This window comes from Lagopus leucura, unplaced genomic scaffold (genome assembly GCF_019238085.1).
Source record: "Lagopus leucura isolate 7727_CA_CO unplaced genomic scaffold, USGS_WTPT01 Super-Scaffold_100004, whole genome shotgun sequence".
Lineage (NCBI taxonomy): Eukaryota > Metazoa > Chordata > Aves > Galliformes > Phasianidae > Lagopus > Lagopus leucura.
This window is the reverse complement of record NW_024962264.1, coordinates 30,121,192-30,140,073: the sequence shown is the minus strand read 5'-3', so window position 1 is coordinate 30,140,073 and position 18,882 is coordinate 30,121,192. Positions and strand designations below refer to the sequence as shown.

The window sequence follows — 18,882 nt, the reverse complement described above, 5'->3', positions numbered from 1 at the left end:
AGCTGCCCTGAGTCCTGGCAGTCAAAGCACTCCAGGAGAGCACGTGTGCACAGAGGGCCCTGGTGAGTTTTGTGGTTCCCTTCTGTACCTGGCATGGTAGTCCAGATGGCCACTGCAGACAGCTGTGTTAGTTTTTTTTGCCTGATATTGCAAGAAGATTGTAAGTGTTAGTAACAGCCAGCCTTACATGCTGAATTGTTACCACAAATATTGTACACACAGCCCTATTTCAGCCATTCTAAGAAATTGGGGTATATAACTGTAGTCCTCTTTTTCTTTTAATTCACGATAAAAGGGAGATAATCCCATTGTAATCAGGACTTTGCTCTAGTCCAGTGCAAGAGCAGTGGGTCATCACTCACCCTGGAGAGTTTGTCCTTGGTTTAAACTGGTGATAGAGAAGGATTAACGTTGCTTCTTCCTTGTGTCAAATACTTAAATATTTTGCAAGTTACATATCACTTCCTAAACAGAAATGTCTCGACATTATTTCTTTTCTTAGAAATAGAAATACCTTACAGAGCTTGAATTCCACAACCCAGTAAAGAAATTGTTGGACATCTTCTAGAGAGTACATAACATGCTTTATTTCATCCTGTTGTTCTAAGGCTCTTCAAGATCCTCCATCTTCAAATCCTGCTGGTTATTCATCCAATTTCCTTTCTTAATTGTCTTTCTCTCTGCCTTGACATCTTGACAAGCTTGATCCTGGGGTGTTTGGTAGTTGGCAAGTGGCAAAATGGCATTGCTTTGGCCTCGCTGGGAGTAGACCTCCCTGTGAATGATGTCATTAGAGCAGAGCTGAAATTTGAAGGCTGCCTGAAAGCCTCTGCGAAAGTTTTCATTAAAGAAACCATAGATAATGGGGTTGACACTGCTGTTGAAAAATGCCAGCCAGTGGGCAAAAGGGTAGATATAAATGTTGATGATCTGCAGCTGGATATTTGACAGGTTGGCATAGTCTGAGAGCATCATCAGAGTCCACAATGGAAGCCAGGACAGGGTGAAAAGCAAAGCCACAATAATAAGCATTTTGATGACTTTTTGTTTCTTCTTAGACACAGTGTGTCGCTGCTCCTGGCTGTGCTTTCCCACTGTAGGCACTGCTGTATTGAAGAGAGCAATGCCTATCCTAGCATACATAATAACAATGAGTGACAAGGGAGCAAGGTAGATATTAGCAAACAGGACTGTTGTATAGATCCTTCTCATTCCTGGGTTAGGCCAGTTCTCCCGGCACCAATATACAGGGCGGGTTTCATTGCCATAGCCAAGGATTACTCTTATATGCTTCTCTTCTTGTACCTGCAGCATGACTGCTGAAGGACACATGATTGCAATGGCCAGAATCCAGATGACTGTTATAATGATGATAGCGGTTGAGGTGGTCAACTTCTGCTTAAATGGATAAACGACGCATCGAAACCTGCAGCAAAGGCATCCAGGAATGTATGTGGAGAAGCCATTTAGAGAATGCTTAGAGAGGTAAACATAAACATATACACAGGTATAAAATCATGTATTGCTAAAATTGTATGTTGTTAAAATTGTGTATTTTTTTTTAAAGGTACAGATGAAATTGTCTTATCCTGCATAACCAGTGGAGTTGTGTGTAATTGCTCCATTTAAGAACTGTGTTGAGGAAAACAATCTAGAAGAAAATTGGTGTAAGATGATCTCTTGATCATGTGTCTGTATCAACCTGCTGGTGCTTCAGTTAACTATGGCAGGCACCACTGCTTCTGCTATCTAGCTTAACTAGGGCACTAACCAACTCTACACAGTTAGGCACAGCCCCGCTGTGTGATTTTTAAGAGATACTGGCGGAAGGGCAATTACTGTGGATGCACTTCTGAGATGACTGTGTTCATAAGGCTGCCCCATTAAAACTGCATCTGTCTAATATGTTGTGGTATTACGTGAATTAATCTGCCTCATTGTTGTCAGGTGGCATAAGGGAGATGAAAGTGACAGTTCATCTCCACATCATCTTACCTGTCTACAGCAATTGCAACCAGAGTGAAGATGGAAGCAGAGACAGAAATTCCTTGGACCATCCCACTCATCTTGCAAACCATGCTCCCAAATGGCCATCCTGGAAGGAAACAGGTAATTGAAATTTTTACCGTCTCATTGCAGCACTGTGATCATATGCATAAGAGGAAATTTCTGTCCCAGAACAAATACTTTCTTTTGCTCTGGCAGGCTACTGTAGGGAGGTCAGAAAGGCATAGGTTATGTAAATAAGTGCACTGCCAGTTGCCTAGGTGAGTTTCTGATGTTTTGAGAAGCAGCAGAGCAAGCATTTGTGGTTTCACATAACATTGAAGAGAGACCAGCAGACAAGAAAAGGGTATTGACCTCTACAGGATTGCTCTCTGCATGTTGCTGTGAGTACCCACGTAGTCTTCCTGGGCATGTACATAACACAGTACTGGGTGATCCCTTGTTAAAGATGCAGGATGTGGAAGTCAGCAGGGACAGCCCTACTAAGAGGGTTGTTAGAGGCTTGTTTTCCTCATCTGTGACTTCCACTGACTTGAAATGCCAACTGAACTCTCTCAGAAACAGTAGTGTGTAAACAGGGCCATTGACCCAGTGCTTTATTAGGTGACTTTTGTGCGCTGTCTCCATATGTGTTGCAAAGTGAACCTGAACCCTTTCTGCCCTATATGCAAGATGAGGGCTCTGAATTTGCCCTCAACTTTCTCAGTGGAGTTTGGATTCTGTATGCCAGTGACAGAGATTAAGAATAGTATATGTGGATCACTGTCACATACAACCAACTCTCAGGTTTCCCAAGGAGGTCAGCACTCAGAAATACAGGTGAATCCCCTTCGAGCTCTTCTTGCTGTGCAGTGTGAACCAGCATACCTGCAATGATGTTGTCCAGTAGGGTGGTGGGCATGCAGAAGATTCCCACCAGTAAATCGCTGACAGCCAGGTTCAAGATGAAAAGATTTGTGACTGTTCGCATATGCTTGCTCCTCAGAACAATATAGCAGACTACTCCATTGCCAACCATACAGAGCAGGAAGATGAGGAGGTAAGAGACAATGAAGACAGCTGCCACGGAAGGCTGATGATGGTAGAAGTCCACGTAAGAGACATTGCCTTCTAAGTAGAGGTACTTGTATGTCCCGTTATAACTCAGCAGACGAGGCCATTCAAATGAAGAATTTGAGTCTGTTTCCTTACTCATGTTGTAACGTGCCTTAAAAGATATTTTTAAAAGGTCATTATAATGCAGTTTAAATTATTTGAAGAAATGTGGCTAGTGTGCTCAAAGCATACTGCATAACCAAACATGTGAGCTTGTGTATTCTCATCCCTCTATGGCTTATTCTAGTGGTCCATATTCTGCCCTCCTCCTCCCCCTCCCCTTCAAAGTGGAAAAGCAACAAATATTATTAGTTAGTATTAGTTTGATTCTACAATATAGGTATACAGAAGTGACCAGTAAGACTGCTGAAAATTTTCTTCCTTCTCCAGTCTTTGTAAATGTTCTTCCCTTCCCAAATAAGAGGAAATGTAGACAGAATGTAAACAAACCTATTGTGATGTGTCAAGCAAAGAAAACATTTATTGGAAGGGGGAGGGTGGGAGATTGGAAATCAGAATTCTTGAGAAATCTATTTACTCAACAGCTTGAGTAAACTAACTCTTAGGCAAAAGTGATGTTACTGAGACATTAAAAACAGTGGTGACAATAAAGCATTCAGAAGACATGAATCTTCACCTGAATGTATCCAAATCCAGTCACATTTAACTGAAAAAATTTTTGTGTACAACTGATATTAGACCTTAATTGATTTTACTTTCCTATGTACAATCTACACAGATCAAGAAAAAAGTCAGGAAACATGGATGACCTCTATATTTAAAATGTGTTAAAGTACAGGATAGCTGGATGTATTTTTTAGCTTTTCTACTAAATTCCTTCCTTGAAACAGACTTGCTAATTAGAGCTTTTGTTTCTGCCTATTTTTTCCCTGTTAAATTTACTCATGTCTAGTTCTCAGGAAAGCGCTGCAGTTCTTCTATATTTTGTTTGCTAATGAAATTCAGTAATGTCAAAAGTTTTGCAAGTGTTTCACTTCTGAGTAGTTCAGAGAAAATATATATATTCTGGTATGCCCCAGGTTTGGAACAAGTATAGTGGTGAATATTACATAGATGTCTTGTGTTTTCTGCTGTGTTGGCTGTCAGCAGCTATACAGCGTTTGCAATGCATTTGTATTTTTACATATTCTTTATGTATTTCAACAAGGCAATGTACTAACTACCTGTAATGGTTGTGCACTCCTTTTGTTTGCCTTTGTGCTGAAAAACTGTATTAGTTTATTTCATTCAAAATATTTTCAAAACTATTGAATTGCTTTCATTCAAATGTTTTATGTGCCAAATGTTTTAATTATGCAGATCAGATTCAGCTATTGTAGGTGTTTTAATAGTAGCTTTATTATTCCCTGAACAATACAGGTACTGATGAAACTGCATACAAACATGATGAACAGTGAGAGCAGTAGTCAAAAATAGACATTTGTCAATAGTAGCTTATGCCATTCCTTTAATCACAGCTCTCGAGCTGTGCTTTGTAGATCCCAGGAAATGTTTCATCACTAAAATCCCATCTAATCTTAGCATCTCTTCTGCTCCCTTTTGGCCTCTGTCAAGAAATGATTGCTCACTTGCCTCCTCTTCCCTGGCCAGCTTCTCAGGGTACTAAAGAGCAGGATGCTAAGCTTTCCCTGCTCAGGGAGATAACCATGTAGATGAGAATCAGTGCTTATTGTAAGATCTTCCCCACAAAGAAAGGGCAGTGTCATGACCTTTCCACTTGACATAGTTATTCTGGGTGATGAATGTAAAATCCAAGCGGTTGGCCTGTAGCTCTAAGTCATTTATAAGGCTGCCAATTGATGGGGTTAATCAAGTTAGAAATAGAAGTCTTTGCGAGTTCAGCTTTTTTTTTTTTCCTAATAGCTAGTGCTGAAATCAAGTAGAGGTGCAATAGTGAGGAGTGGAGCAGATGGAGCCAATAATCTCATATTGCTGGATGTTTGCTCATATGTTTGGAGCAAACAAAGCAACAGATGAAGTTTTCCTAGGCAAATTGCTGCATTTTAGGTAGTGAACGCAACCGTGCAAGAAAATAGGAATTCTGGTGTGTGCTGAATAAGCACAAGACTAATTTGCCTGGTAGGTCTCACACCTACTTTGAAAATTTTGGCTGAGATTGATAGTGCATCCAGTCCCAAACAAGCTTCTGGGAAAAGTAAGGCCCTCTGACCTTTCTCGTCTAACAAAAATAAGTACACAGTTGTCTCTTTTGGTTGCTGCTGTTGCTTCCTCTGAGGTTCGTTCCAAGTTCATATCTCTAGCATTTGTGTGCAAATAGGAGAGCCACAAGTGTTTTTTACTGTAAATGAACACTAATTTTCCTTCCCTTGCTTCCTGGAGGTGGAGCTTTTAAGACAGGCGTTCCAGACTAGGGAAGATTGCATTTACTTTGCACTCTGTTGTTCATGATCCATGCTGTCGCAATGAAACCCTGCAGATAAGACAGGTGGGTTCCCTTCAGTATTGTGCTTTTTGGAGTTCTCTGTGTTGGGGGAGAAGCTCTTTGGTAGGTGAGCTTTGTTCTTCTGAGCAAGAGCACAGAAGGAATACTTATGGTTCAGATTTCATTGCTACATAACACCTTTATACATACACAATAGTTCATAGCCGCACAGGCTTTGCTGGATGTTTTAAGAAGTTCTTGCTGGTATGAAACTTTGGTCCCAGGGTTTACAAACCCTTGTGGGTCACTCTTATGTAGTGGCTGTATTCTAATAAATTAATTAGAATTCTATTTATTAAGACAACTGAAATTATCCTTTATCATGCTAAAAGCATAATTTTATTGTGCTTCCCTTTACCTACTAATTATTCACTAGGCTTATCTTGGATTCGGCCTCTTTTTCTGATGGTATATTGTGAACCAACCACTTTCAATCTTTTTAGTAAAGAACCTTAATTGTTAACATTTGTAACCAACAAGCAAGAAATTGCGAATGGGAGCTGTCTCTGTCTTACAGCATCTGATCACACTTGCACTTGTACCATTTTGTACCAAATGTGGTGAGCTTGCTGTACAAATACTGTAGCTTACAGGAAAAGGCAAAGTACACAAGTTTTCAGTGTTTTAAGTTCAAGGGGAATGGGATTGGCTGGAAGAAGAAACAAAACGTAGTCCCTTGTGTTTTACAGGTAAAACAGACTGATAAATAGTAGAGACACAGGACTAAAACATAATTCATCAAAGAAAGGGGAAAGTAATATAATGCCTAAATATCATGGGATGATAAATAAGAGTAATTTCCTTCCACTTAATAATTTTATAAGGGCATGGCTGCACGATGAAAAATTGCCTGCATATTGTTTTTAAACACAGTAGATTGATGTGTTAGTGAAACATCTGTGACAGCATCCCTACACAAATAAGCAGCATTAAGTCTCACAGGGCAATCTTGTGCCATTGGATATGGAAAATTAATTTACCTCATAACGGCAACAGATCAAAGTAATTATGAAGTGAGTGCAGTTACTTTTATGTTGGCTACATGGAAGAATTCTGGTATTCTCAGGAGCCAGGCGTTACTACTTCATCTCCATACACTCTGATTGACTTTTATCCATATCGTTGTGTGCATAAAATCTTACTGTGGATTTGACTGATGGCTTAGAAGCAAAAACAAAGACAATGAACTGTCAGAAACATGAAGAACTGAGGTGTCGCTGGGGGAGAAAAAGAAAATGTATTGCAGTAAGTGCTAAAAGAGTCATCTTGTCCTTAGCTGCACACTCGGTAACGGGTTAACTGCAGAGACTTCCTGGAGACCTTGGTAGCACCTCTGTTCTGCTTGGAAGTTATAAACTTGTGATAGCAAAATACAGCAAAACAAACAAAACTCTAAGCTGTAATGTTTATGGAGTAAGAGGAGGACACTTATGGAAGTAATACCAGGGAACATGGACCAATTGTATACTGGGTGCTTTGTCTGCAAGTTAACATTTCCTGTGGAAAGCAGCCTAAAATCAAAAGCTGTTCAATCAGAGCAGCTGCATAGCAATGTTTGGAGAAGCAGGGGAGGAGAAGTCTGTGGCAGCATTGTGGATGAGGATCTGTAACTTAAACCAAGTTTCCGGCTGAAAGTGAAGAGCAGCATAGCACAGCAAAACAAGCACATAAGTAGAACAATAGCTGACAAAATGCACAAAATACCTCCAATGTTAATTACTTACAGCTCATTTGGTATGTTGCATACAGATTTGGACCAAATCAAAGAAGTCTAAAAGAAAGCTGCAGGAAAAAATCAGAAAGCTCTAAAGAACAGCTTTCAGAGAAACAGTGCAAGTTACAGGATCATTTCATTAAAAGAAAAAATATATTTAAAAGTATATTGTAGTGTGCCTCCATCTTATTCTAAGTTTCAGAAATATTTATTTTACTACCATACATCTCAAAAAGTTGGCTAAAATGGACATGTCTGCAGTACATTGTAAGAAGGACTCACTTCCACTTTCAGTGGAAGAAGACTTCAACAACAGCCAAATGGGCTCCAGAAGTATGCAATAGGCAGAAGAGCAGAAGCCATTCCTGATAAAACAGAGCATTGAGGCTTGTCGTGTTAAACATCACAAGCAATACAGTGTTTCTGTAAAGAAATGATTTCATTACTGAATACTGTTAAAATCTTTGAAAGTGTTTATTAGGTGTGTTTTAACCTAATTTTGAGTTTAATTTTATCTTCCTCTATAGTGAGAAATGCTTGGTCTGTAGAAAACTTGAATTGCAGAGTGCAAACTCAAAAGATATTTAGGAATATGAATAGAGTACTCTGGAAGCAAATGTTTGATTTATCTTGTAATACATCGTAATTTCATGGAATACTTCATGAAGCACTTAGTGTCCTATCACAGTAAACACTGAATGCGTCACAGGTAAAGAGCAGGCTTTCAGCTAAGAGGAAGCTGTAATAGAAGAGACATTTAAGAGTATTGAGTTTATAATTAAAAACAACTTACTTTCATTGCTGTACACTTCCGCAAACACAAAATATACACTGAGAAGCAAATCAAACATCTATAAATAGATAATAGCAGGGAGACATGCTCATGCAAGACTAATGAATGGGCATTATGCTTTGGACATTTGTCTTTCCCTAACAGTCATCTGAGAAATCTGAGCAGAGAAAAATGCAATTTTTTGCCAAAGGCTTTTTTAGTTTTGTGGGTTTTATTTTTCTTGTTTCTAAAGATCTTCCCCTTTTCCTGTCTTATTTATAAAGAGCAGTGCTATCAGTAGCAGTGCTATAAAAGACAAAACAAGACTTTAATTGTGGATTACTCATCCTCGTCAGTACGAAGACACCCTTTGCCAAAAAGCCAAAATGCAAATATTATTCAAAAGATGCTATAGCATGAGGCTTTCACAGCGTATTTCTTATTTGTCTAGAATATATAAAATTTTCACTGTTCCATATTTTTGACATTCAGATAATATCACAGCTTAAATAGGCCTTATTCCCACACTGAGTGAAGAACCTTAATGCTGAAAATTTACTGTAGCAAGGCTTTGCTGTAGCTATTTTCTGCCATTTGCCAATGTCAGTGTGTCAGCATGTTGATGTTTTTAGTCGTATTTGTGACTTCTGTCAGTTTGCTGAGAAAGTTTCCATGTTTGAAGTTTCCTGCTTGGCTGTAGATTGAGCACAGGGTGGAAATCTGCCTTCATCTGTCATGAAGATGTGTGACATGCCACAGAGGAGACAAGGAAAGAGGACTGAATAAACAGGTAGTGATAGGGTTTCAATAGTTAGCTGAAAGGGTACTTACACAGTAAATGAGGATTCCTTTGCAGCAAAGGCACTTAGAAAAAAATGTTTTCTGTGTATGTGTTGTATTTAGGTGGCTCTTAACTATTGTTTTTCATTATTATAAAAGGTTTTATTGTTAACACTTAGCCTTCAAGCTTCTGAGTGTGGTTTCTGTACTGATGTGTCACAGGCTACTTTGTTTTAACTAAAACCTCAGCCAGTTGTTCCCTGAAATAAGATTAAAATTCTACTACAGAAGTCTAGCCACTTTACTAAGAAACCAAGTCATAAGATACATTAGTTCTGTTATACTTGTAGATGGCTTTTATCATTTTTCTCAACAACTCTTTCAAGATCACTTGCATCCCAAGCCTCAGTCTTGAATTTCCTTGTGGTGTTTTTGCAGCTGAAGTCAAAGAGTCTTTTTACCCTTATTCCTGCCTGTCAGCAGCAGAATGAGAAACCAGGATGTTACTACCACTAATGTCAGCAGCATAGGAGGAGATAAATTATCAGATAAGCACTCATTAAATAAACGGCAGGGAAGTTATAGAACCCATTCAGTACAGAACTTAGCTTGCTTGTGGCAAGAGAGCCTTTTGCCCATGCTGTAAATTAATAGTAACTGAGTCAGAAAACACAGCACCTACAGGAGAGAATCTGTTTGGAAGATGCACAACATCCAATTGAAAGCTATCCATTTTTATTGAGGCAAAATGAAGGCACTCAGTTGACCTGGTGCTTGGTACACTTTTCAAGACATCTGTCACTTTGGGAGATTACCCCTTCAGAGGGGTTTCCCACCATCGACTGCCCTACTGCTACCAATCTTACGCTGTCAGGAGGAGTGTTGAGCTTGCTACAGGGTGAACAATATATGAGCCATGACTGTGCAGAAAGTAAAGTGTACTTATTGCATCTTAGCTCTGTTCAGGCATGCATTCAGTAGAGAAGTAATGAGGTTGTTATTAAATTCAGTGACTCTTTCAGGGCTATTACCAGAAAGTGTTGCAGAAAGACTAATACAGCAGACATAGCATTCTTCCTGATACTAGTGCATGTGTTACTACCAAATGCAGCAAGCTTAGCAGTATTTTGAAAGCAGCCTATCAAGCCTTTCAGATTGCTCTCTTCTCCTTAGTTCAAGTTGACTGATCAGAAAGAGCTGCTGTTCCTGTGAGCCAGACACTGAGCATCAAATGCCCTCTGATATTCCCTCATACCTTGCTTGTATTTCTGTTCTTTATTAATACATTAATTGAACTCAAAAAGGGGTAAACGCTTCCTCAAGTGCATTAGTTGAGAAGCTTTGAATAGAATTAAACTATTTAAATTTTAAGTCCTCCTGAGATAAAATCTTCAAGTAGAGGCTTTCCAGCCATGAAGGGAAATTACCAGGGACCTCAGTAAATACAGTCAGCCTAGACAGCTGGAATAGTGGAAGTAATTGAGGTCCTACAGCAGAACAATTTGTAAGGAATGAGTGAATGTGCCTTGGATCAAAAGCATAGAGCTGAAGCATTACTTCTGTTTTGACAGTATTACTAAGAAATTGTTCCAATTTACGTTGTTTTGTGGTTAAGGTACAATCATACCTTAAGGTAACTACAGAAGCTTTTGTCACAGGTACTAGTGTGTGAATTTAAGAATGACAAGGCATGCCAGCAGAGTAGTAACCCCAAATGCAAGTGGGAGCAGAGATTACTGCAGCCATCTCTCCAGGTGGAGTTTTAAATGTTAATCTTAGCATATGTAGTGGGATAAACAGTCACAGAATCACAGAATTGCAGTCACTAGTTGAAAGCTGGTCTGAAAGTTCTTGATTAGGAGAGAGCTTTAATCTGCTCTAGCTTCTCATGCCTACCCCTGAAGCCCATCCAACTCTTAGTTTCCTAGCTCATATCAGAATGCTGATGTTGCAGTTGAAAGACAAGGATCCCGATTATGAAATAATGAAGTGTCCATTTTATTTCTGATAATGTGGAGCATTAATATGCCAGCAAGGATTATGCTTCCCTGTTACCAAATATACAGCTTGCTCTAGTTGCCCGTACATCTTATTAGGTTATATATTGGAGGAAAGTTTATTCATGTAATGATGTTTGTGACAGCTTTCTGAAGTACTGTCTTGCATCCAGTCATAAAGACACTTAGTGTTTAAAGGGTAATACTTCGTAAACCTTAGTTTGGACGACAGAAGTTCTGGAATATATGATGAAAGACCCATCTAATTGTAATATTCATGTATTCTAATTCATCTACATACAACAGAACACAGGTAGTTTGTTTACAAATTAAGGTGAGAAGAATATAGGAAAAGCAGAGGGAGCTACCTAGTAAGCATCCATTTCTGACAAGAATCACAGTAACAGGTCCAGAGTTATGAGATAGACACTATCTTTCCAGGTACTTGCTGTCATTTCACAGAAATATAGGTGTTAGTGTGAGCTACTCTTCTTTATTTCCCCCCTCATCACCCAAGCCCACTCAAGCCTGAGTAGAAGCAAGTCAGAGCAACAGCTGCTAACCCTGCTTGTTTTCAGTCAAGGCTTGAGTGAATGCTGCTCTTTTAGGGTGACTTACTGTTCTATGCAACAAACTCCTTAAGTTTAGTAGCTCAAGCCTGTATCCTCTCCCCATCCTCTATTGCTATATGCTAGTTCAAACTCAGCCAGCTACACATCCAGTGTATGACTTACAAAATAGATGAACCTTTTGTGTTTTACATCAGGGATAACTACCTAGGGCTTATTATTATCAGAAATAAAGATTTTATGTATTCATGTCTTAACTTCCCTGCCCCTCAGTAATCTCAGAGGCTCAAACCATTGAGTTGCTTTTTTGTCCTGATATAAGCTATCACTTGTGTACTCAGTGTCCCTTTTGTGTTGTTCTGCAGGTGCACTGTGTCCATAAAGATGAGATGGCATATAGCACTAGTGACAAGAAAACACCAGCAGTTTTAGTGGCAAGGTAAGGTGTCCTGCTTTGTCATTGCTGCTTTCCTAATTAAGTCTTATCACTTATTAGCGTTGTTTCAGCAAGTTACAACTCAGGCTTCAATTAAAATAGCTGTCAGAAACCACCGATGTATAAATCTTAGTCAAGTTAATCATGCAGGTGCCTTTGAGCTCTAAAAGTGTTTGTTTTGTAACTGTACTTCAAGGACTCTGTCAGAATTAACTTGAGCTCACATACTGGACAAAGTCCTCTCCACAACTTAATTCTGTTCAACAAGTGATAGATAGCTGAAAATGAAGCATGACAAATTGTTCCTGATCACATTCATTTCTGTATTCAAAGCAACTCATGTTGAATAGTGTTAGATTTGATGGATCATTAAACTGTCTTTCTCTGGCAGGCTGATGATATACTTTAACTACCATAACCTGTGCTAGTCATATCATAATACTGTTGCAATAACCTGGATTTATCCACTAGAAGGTACTTATTTCGCTGTTATCTTCCAACTCGATTGACTGGAGCATTTTAATGAAAACCTCAGCATTTTAATCTTTGGTTTTGGGAAGTGTAGGAACCAAACCATCAAGTAACTATGCCCTTGAGAAGAGGGAATTAAACAATAATATTTTTCCCCCATAAAGACCATTTTCTGTACACCTATGCACACTTGATTTTCTGTTGATGTAATTACACTGCCAGCATTAACAGCAGTACAGCGTGGACTATTGCAAATGGAACAACTGGAAGACGTGCTCAAAAACATTGTACCAGGCATGCAGCAACTTTGTTCACAGCCGAAAATGTGAACCTCTAATTTCTGACATATAGATTTGCTAGACTCAGAGCAACTGTTAGAGGCATCTGGCAATTGCCCTGTGAAACATTTTGTCAGCCTTTAAAATTGATAGCCACTTACAGTCAGCCAGGGGAAAAAAAAAAATGGACAGATCAAGGTACACAAAGGACTCTTAGATGACTGTTTCACGAGTGCACCCTTAGTGGGAACAGTCTTTTCTCTGTAAGGACCTTGAGCTTTGTATAAAGATGAAGTGGCTGTCACATTGAGAAGGGCATTTCTAGCAGTAGCTGTGCAGATGCTCCCCCCTGTCCAGTGATCCCTGCTGATGGTAATGTTGCTCACATTGCTTTTGAACTACAAAGCCGTTTATACCAGATATGCGTGTGCTGTCACATTATTGCACCAGTATCCCAAAAGTGGCCAGTACAAACTAGTCAGTAGGGCTGCATTATACTCCCTTGGACCAACCGAAGCAGCACACAGGGACTTGCTTACCAGCAGGCAAATACTTGACACGCCCAGGAGCCCTATGCAGGCACTGTTATGTACCCAACTCAGAGCGCAGGATTAGCATTTCCTTCACACATACATGCACAGACACAAAGACCTGTTGCCAACAAAGCACTTGCAGTTTCACCTCAGCTCCCAGCTATAGCAGAACAGTGAATAGCCCAGCCCAACTTAAAGCCAGCCTCCCCTCTTGCTTGCATAGGCTATCCCCACTTACAGTTAAGAGTTCTCCGCAGCAACCACTGGTTCAGTGCAGGGAGGAGGAAGGCTGCAGCCCTGAGTGTAGCAGAAAGGGAATGGACCTCACCAGTGCCTGACAGATGCAGGGAGGAGGGAGGAAGAGAGAGAAGGAGGGACTGGAGAGAACAGACCAAAGCCACAGTGCTGAACCCTGGGGCTAGTGGGCTGTCACTTGCAACGCTCCCTACCCTGGGGTAGAAGAATGCACATCAGGGCTGTGTTTCTTGCCTGTATTTCTTTATAGACCCTCCTCTTTTTTTCTTTTTTTTTCTTTTTTTGTCTTTTAAAGCATCCCTTTGTCTCGGGAAGCTTGTTTGCAGAGTTGGAGTTAACAGCTACAGCTACCTCCCCAGGTATCAGCCCTCTAATAGACTCCCACTCATGCATTCCTGGTCATTACAACTGAGAAGGCAGCAGTCTAGAGAAATCTCCAATGTGCTGAGTGTTCCCCAGCACAGCGTGCAATGCTCAGGCCCTTGTTCTACATGCTGTGCTCCAGCAATTAGATCAATCCTTTCTAAAGATAAGGCATAGTTAGCTTTTAAATCAGAAGCAGGAACCTAGGGAAAAAAAATAATCTATGCAGTTCTTATCAGACTACTTGACACTTAAATTTAGGATTATAGCATTTGCCTTATCTCTTTTTGCATTCCTTCCTCCCCCTCGCTCCCCCAAACGCAACAAACCTCGGGCCCTGTTAGCCAGTGTAGTAGTACTCATTCCACTGTGACCATTAGAGCTTCCTTGTTCCTCAGGAATCCAAAGGAGGTTGGGAAGACCAAGAAGTCCAGCCTTCCCTCTTGCATACAGAGGGAGACAACTAGGTCCAGAACTCTCACTTACCTGGGATGAGAGCCCCTGCTCTGGTTCTAACTTTCAGGAGGTTACTGGAGTGTCACTCCATGGGGACAAGTAACAAGAGACCTTTATTCCAGTATTCCAGTCTAGGCTGAAGCAGGTAATAGAAATGTTGCTAGAAATCAGGAAAATGAGGAGTACTGCCACAAGCTCATTATCCAAAAATAGGTTGAGAATTTCTAAGAATAAGAGAGAGAATGATCAGACATGCTTTGAAAAGGACATGTTCTGGCTTTATTTGTATCAACTGTCATAAGGAAAGAAATCTTCAGTGACATACTACAATTAAGTCACACGGAGATAAAATGCAATGGTTTGTAGGGGAAGAAGGGGGTGGGGGGTTGGGGGGAAGTATATATATACACGCACATATACAGGAAAGGAAAGCTTAAAGTTAAAGACAGCTAGAAGGCAGCGCTCTCACCATTCACAGTCACAGTCCAAGGTCTGAAGTCAGTCCAACAACATTGCCTGTTTCAAGATAGGAAAGAAACACAGCAACAAACAAGAACACTCATTGCATTCTCTACAGTGAAGCTGGAAACCATCTCCTTTACCAAAGCTTAAATGCAGTACTGAGGCCAAGGGAGGAGGCTGTGGAGGCCCTGGGTGAGGCCATTAAGCTGAGTACCTTAATCTGCAAATGAAACCTAGCAGCTCTCACATCTCTACTGCAATCCTCACTGCTGGTATTCTGCAGGGCACAAGTGACACAAGTCGGCAGCATACTTCAGAGTGGAGGATGAGAGAGAAACATCAAGCTGTGCTTTTGTGATATAATTGCTAAAAATGGAAATGAAGGTACAGTGTTGTTCACTGGAAATTAAGAATTAAGGTACAGCACTATTTGCAGGGGTTCAATAGCAGAGTGCAGCTGGTATGCAAGGAATCCAGTTCACAGCAGTTCCCTAGGTAACCTTAGGTGTTGGTAACATCAGGAGAACATGATTTGCTGATGCTAAGAAGAAATGTCATGGAGGATGGAGCAGAGTAGAGATTGGCCAGGTTCTAATATAACATCACTGGAATGGGAGCATGAGGGTACTATGGTAGTGATTAACTGCATACCTGTTACCCAACAGTTTGATATCTCTTGACAAAATGCCATCCTGAGTGAATTTAGCTCCTTATACACTCATTAAATGCTCATTATAATACCAAAACACACCTCTATCACAGAGGCTACTTGCCTCCAGGGTGCAGCTGTCCCCCACTGAGCCTGTGCTCTGAATTTTTTGGCCTATAACTTTAGAAGTGAGGCAAGAGAATTTTACACAAATCATAAGCAAAGGTATGTATGCGGCTAGGGACACTCAAGCTCCACCTGAAAAATAAGAAATAGTATAAAAATTATTTAACTTTTATCATTGAACATTTAAATGATAATCATTTATCATTAAGTGATAAAATCACTTTATCATTCTCCATTTAAGAGGCGGAATGTCAGGGAATGCACCATCAAATGTCAGATATGAACCATCTGACTTCTGGGATCAGTTGATTGGCTGAGCTTCTCTTTTCCCATTTTTGGATGCCTATTGGGTAAGATTCACAGAGTCAGTTATACCATATGCTTCCTTGGGAAACTTAGAAGGCTCTGTAGAGTTGCTTATAATTTAATGCGTTTGTAGTTGGTTGCATTATTGGTATTCTTGGTTAAACTCATGCTTTGCAGACAGTGTTTTTATCACTGATAATCCAAGGAACCCGTGATCTGTTACTTTAATAAAGTGCACTGTTCATTAATCTAGCTGTAAGAGTTCTTAATCTGGGCATGGCCTAAGCTCTTAAAGAGTGATCATGCAAGCTCATTTGATGCCATTAGATTAATTGGGCAGTGTGCTGAAATAGTGAATGTCACTGAAGTTATAGTGCCAGATTGAACATCAGTCAGAATGTGAGATCAGCTGCACCCAGCCCTTCTGATGTCTGAGGACAACTAGAAAATAAGGGGGTATGTTTTCTGCCGAATTAGGTTGCTCTTTATTGTGCTACCTCTCTGCAGTGGTGTGTAGAGAGGGTAAGTAGTGGGAAGTGTGTGTGTATATGCTGCCAACACCCTTTACACAGTGGTCTTTATTACTCATGCCGTAAGATATACATGGTCAGTTCAATCTTCTTTTCTTTCATGGCAGTAGGAAAGTGATTGACGAGCACAGACCAAACTGATTTGCCTACCGTCCCTCAAAGCAGTCAACAGCTGGAATTAGAAGGGACAAATTAAAGTAATAAATGTGGGGTCAAACAGGCAAGGAAGACACTTCTTCAGGTTTTTTCAGATCCCAGATTCACCCCAAGCCTATTTAAGTGTTTAAGTATGGGCACTAGGCTATTCTGACTTGCAGCTAGTGACACAGTCAGCTTCTGTAGACACAAGGTCTCCACGGAGTCTGTGTGGAAATAGGAGCATAGGTCTCACGCTCAAGTGTTTGTCTTTCATTATACGCCTCAAAATATGTCATGAGGCTTGTGACTGTTGTGTCCTATCTGGCCTGATGGAATAATTCCCCTGAAATTTGAAATACCTCATTCAAAAGAAGCCTGTTCTGCTAGGAAAAAATAGAAGTGTCCCTGGTCAGCTATAGACTCTGCTTTTTTTTGTGTGCATACATTCAGATGTGCTGGTGTCAGATTTGTGACACAGGTGAGTTGCTCACTTGTGATGGTGTGAATGTTTGCTTACTCTTCTTCTGAGTGGCTTATAAGGAGCTAATGCACTGGGGGCTACCTTGTGGTCTAGTCTCTTCTTCTAACTAGAAAGTCTTTTAGTTGTAAGAGGGGAAGTTGCCATGCAGGGCATGAAGTATGCCTAGATCTGCAGTTAAAGACACGGCTTTGTTCTTGCAGCTCCTGAAGCAGATTGTGATGTTGCTGTTGCATGGCATGTGGCTGTAGGAATATTCACATGGTATCCGGTGAAGATAATTATCCTCTCTTCTCTACGTACTAGAGCAAGTATTCCCAAAAGGTATCCTGCCCAGGGTGAGTACTTTCTTTTTTTTTTTTTTTTAATATATAAATAAAGGTTAGCTGGACTTCTTTCTGTCTGCCGCTAGACACATTAGAGGGAGTTATCTGTCCTCTCCAGCATAGCATCTCAGGCATGTATACAGTCATTATGTGCTGTGTGAGAAGCGTCTGAGAGGCTAGGATGTCACTGACAGATAAAATAATAAAAGTGGTTACAGACTTCATACTAAGTGTAAAGCCATGATTTAAGTTACAACAGTGATTTCTCACTTAGGTCTGGAAGCTCATCAATAAGAAATGTCAGGGATTAAGGAAACTCTGGAATTATTAACCCAAGGAATGTATGAATTATTTTAATAACTCAGCAGGATCTTAGGACAGCACAACATGGAGTGTTTCTGATAGAGGTGATGGCTTTGAAAGTTTCCCAGGATATTTAGAAGAGTTTACCTGGAACAGCCGTTATTAGTTAAAGCCCATCCAGGAAGGTTGTCTTTAAAATAAAAATAAATTAACAGAGATAGTGCTGGAAGACAGAATGTGGGCACTCTTTGAAGGAGGGAAACTACAAAGAGCTACCTGTTGTGTAGACTGGTTAGCACATGCTGAGACAAGATCTCATTTTCCTCTGTTCTGGTATCTCAAATTAATGCTAGGAAACACCCAAAATATTTAGCTATGGGAAGGAATTGGAAATGTACGTGTTGGGTGTGAGCTAGCAAAGTGCAGATTTAGGAAATTAAGAATCTTTTCCATGGTTTTCTGTAGAAGCAGAAGCCAGAAAGTATTCTTAAGATGGCAGTTTTTCACTTGGAGAATAAGAGATGCTCCCTAATGAATTCTGAACTCTTGGTAAAGCCTGACTCTTAAGAAGCTATCCTGGCATGGGGATATTTACTGGGCATCAGTGATTACGCTCTGACTAGTGCAGGCAGGGAAGAGTATTGAAAAAGGATTGCTTGTTGGTATTTCAGAGCCTCAAATAAATAGCTTTTAAACTTGAGGCTCTCCTTTCTCTTTGGATGACGTATCTGTCCTTTTTCTCCATTTTCTATTAGATGGCAAATTAAAAGGAAACTTTTATTAGCTAAAGTAATGTTCTGCAGCTGCTGGCAATAGCTCTCTAGCTGTGTTTTCAGTCAGATGGGTTGCTTAGGGCTTGAGGAAAATAAGGCTAGGATGACTTTGCTGGTGTGGCGGGAATAAATACTATTTTAGGGGAGTAAGAAATTAAATATGTGTTACATACAGAAATGAGTTCAGAAGTTAAGGCAAGCTCAGAAGTATGTTTAAGATATAAGGTGTGTTTTTATTTCAAAATAGAAGAGCATGAACCCAGAAACTCGAGAGTTTCAGCATTTAACTTCATTGCCTTGCTGTGACGCTGCACTGGATAGACTTGAAAACTGGATTTTGGCTATGGGAGACTACATGAGAGATGCAGGTAAGTCCTGGATGCTTCTAAGTGTAGGTAAAAAAAAAAAAAAAAAAAAAATTTTTTTCATCTGTACAGCTTGTTTGGTGCCCCTCACAGGACAGTGAGATGTGTCTGTTTTTTGAGATGCACGTGCTTTATTTTTCTCCTTCCTTGCTATTTCAGAATAAATGATTAGAGAGACCTTTTGGGAAGACACCTGCTGAGCAGCAGGTTATACAGGAGAGGTTACACAAAAAGAC

General features: G+C 40.2%; 1 protein-coding gene and 1 long non-coding RNA gene across 4 annotated transcripts; one reads left to right on the top strand and one right to left on the bottom strand.

Moving 5' to 3' along the window:
- Positions 1-603: 603 nt before the first annotated feature.
- NPFFR2 (neuropeptide FF receptor 2) lies at positions 604-3,202 on the bottom strand. The gene is made up of 3 exons (XM_042871741.1): positions 2,875-3,202; positions 1,996-2,095; positions 604-1,426 (listed from the first exon to the last, which is right to left on the bottom strand). Exons 1-3 carry the CDS (start codon positions 3,200-3,202, stop codon positions 604-606), a joined length of 1,251 nt encoding a protein of 416 aa, XP_042727675.1.
- Positions 1,317-18,646, top strand: LOC122180206. 3 transcript variants are annotated; one of them, XR_006178943.1, is made up of 6 exons: positions 1,317-1,485; positions 1,948-2,109; positions 2,993-3,127; positions 11,764-11,837; positions 17,083-17,217; positions 18,529-18,646. It is a non-coding gene; the product is annotated as an uncharacterized LOC122180206 (long non-coding RNA). The 3 variants fall into 3 exon arrangements; XR_006178944.1 differs by lacking the exons at positions 1,317-1,485; positions 1,948-2,109 and adding an exon at positions 2,319-2,390; XR_006178945.1 differs by lacking the exons at positions 1,317-1,485; positions 1,948-2,109; positions 2,993-3,127 and adding an exon at positions 5,474-5,569.
- Positions 18,647-18,882: the final 236 nt, after the last annotated feature.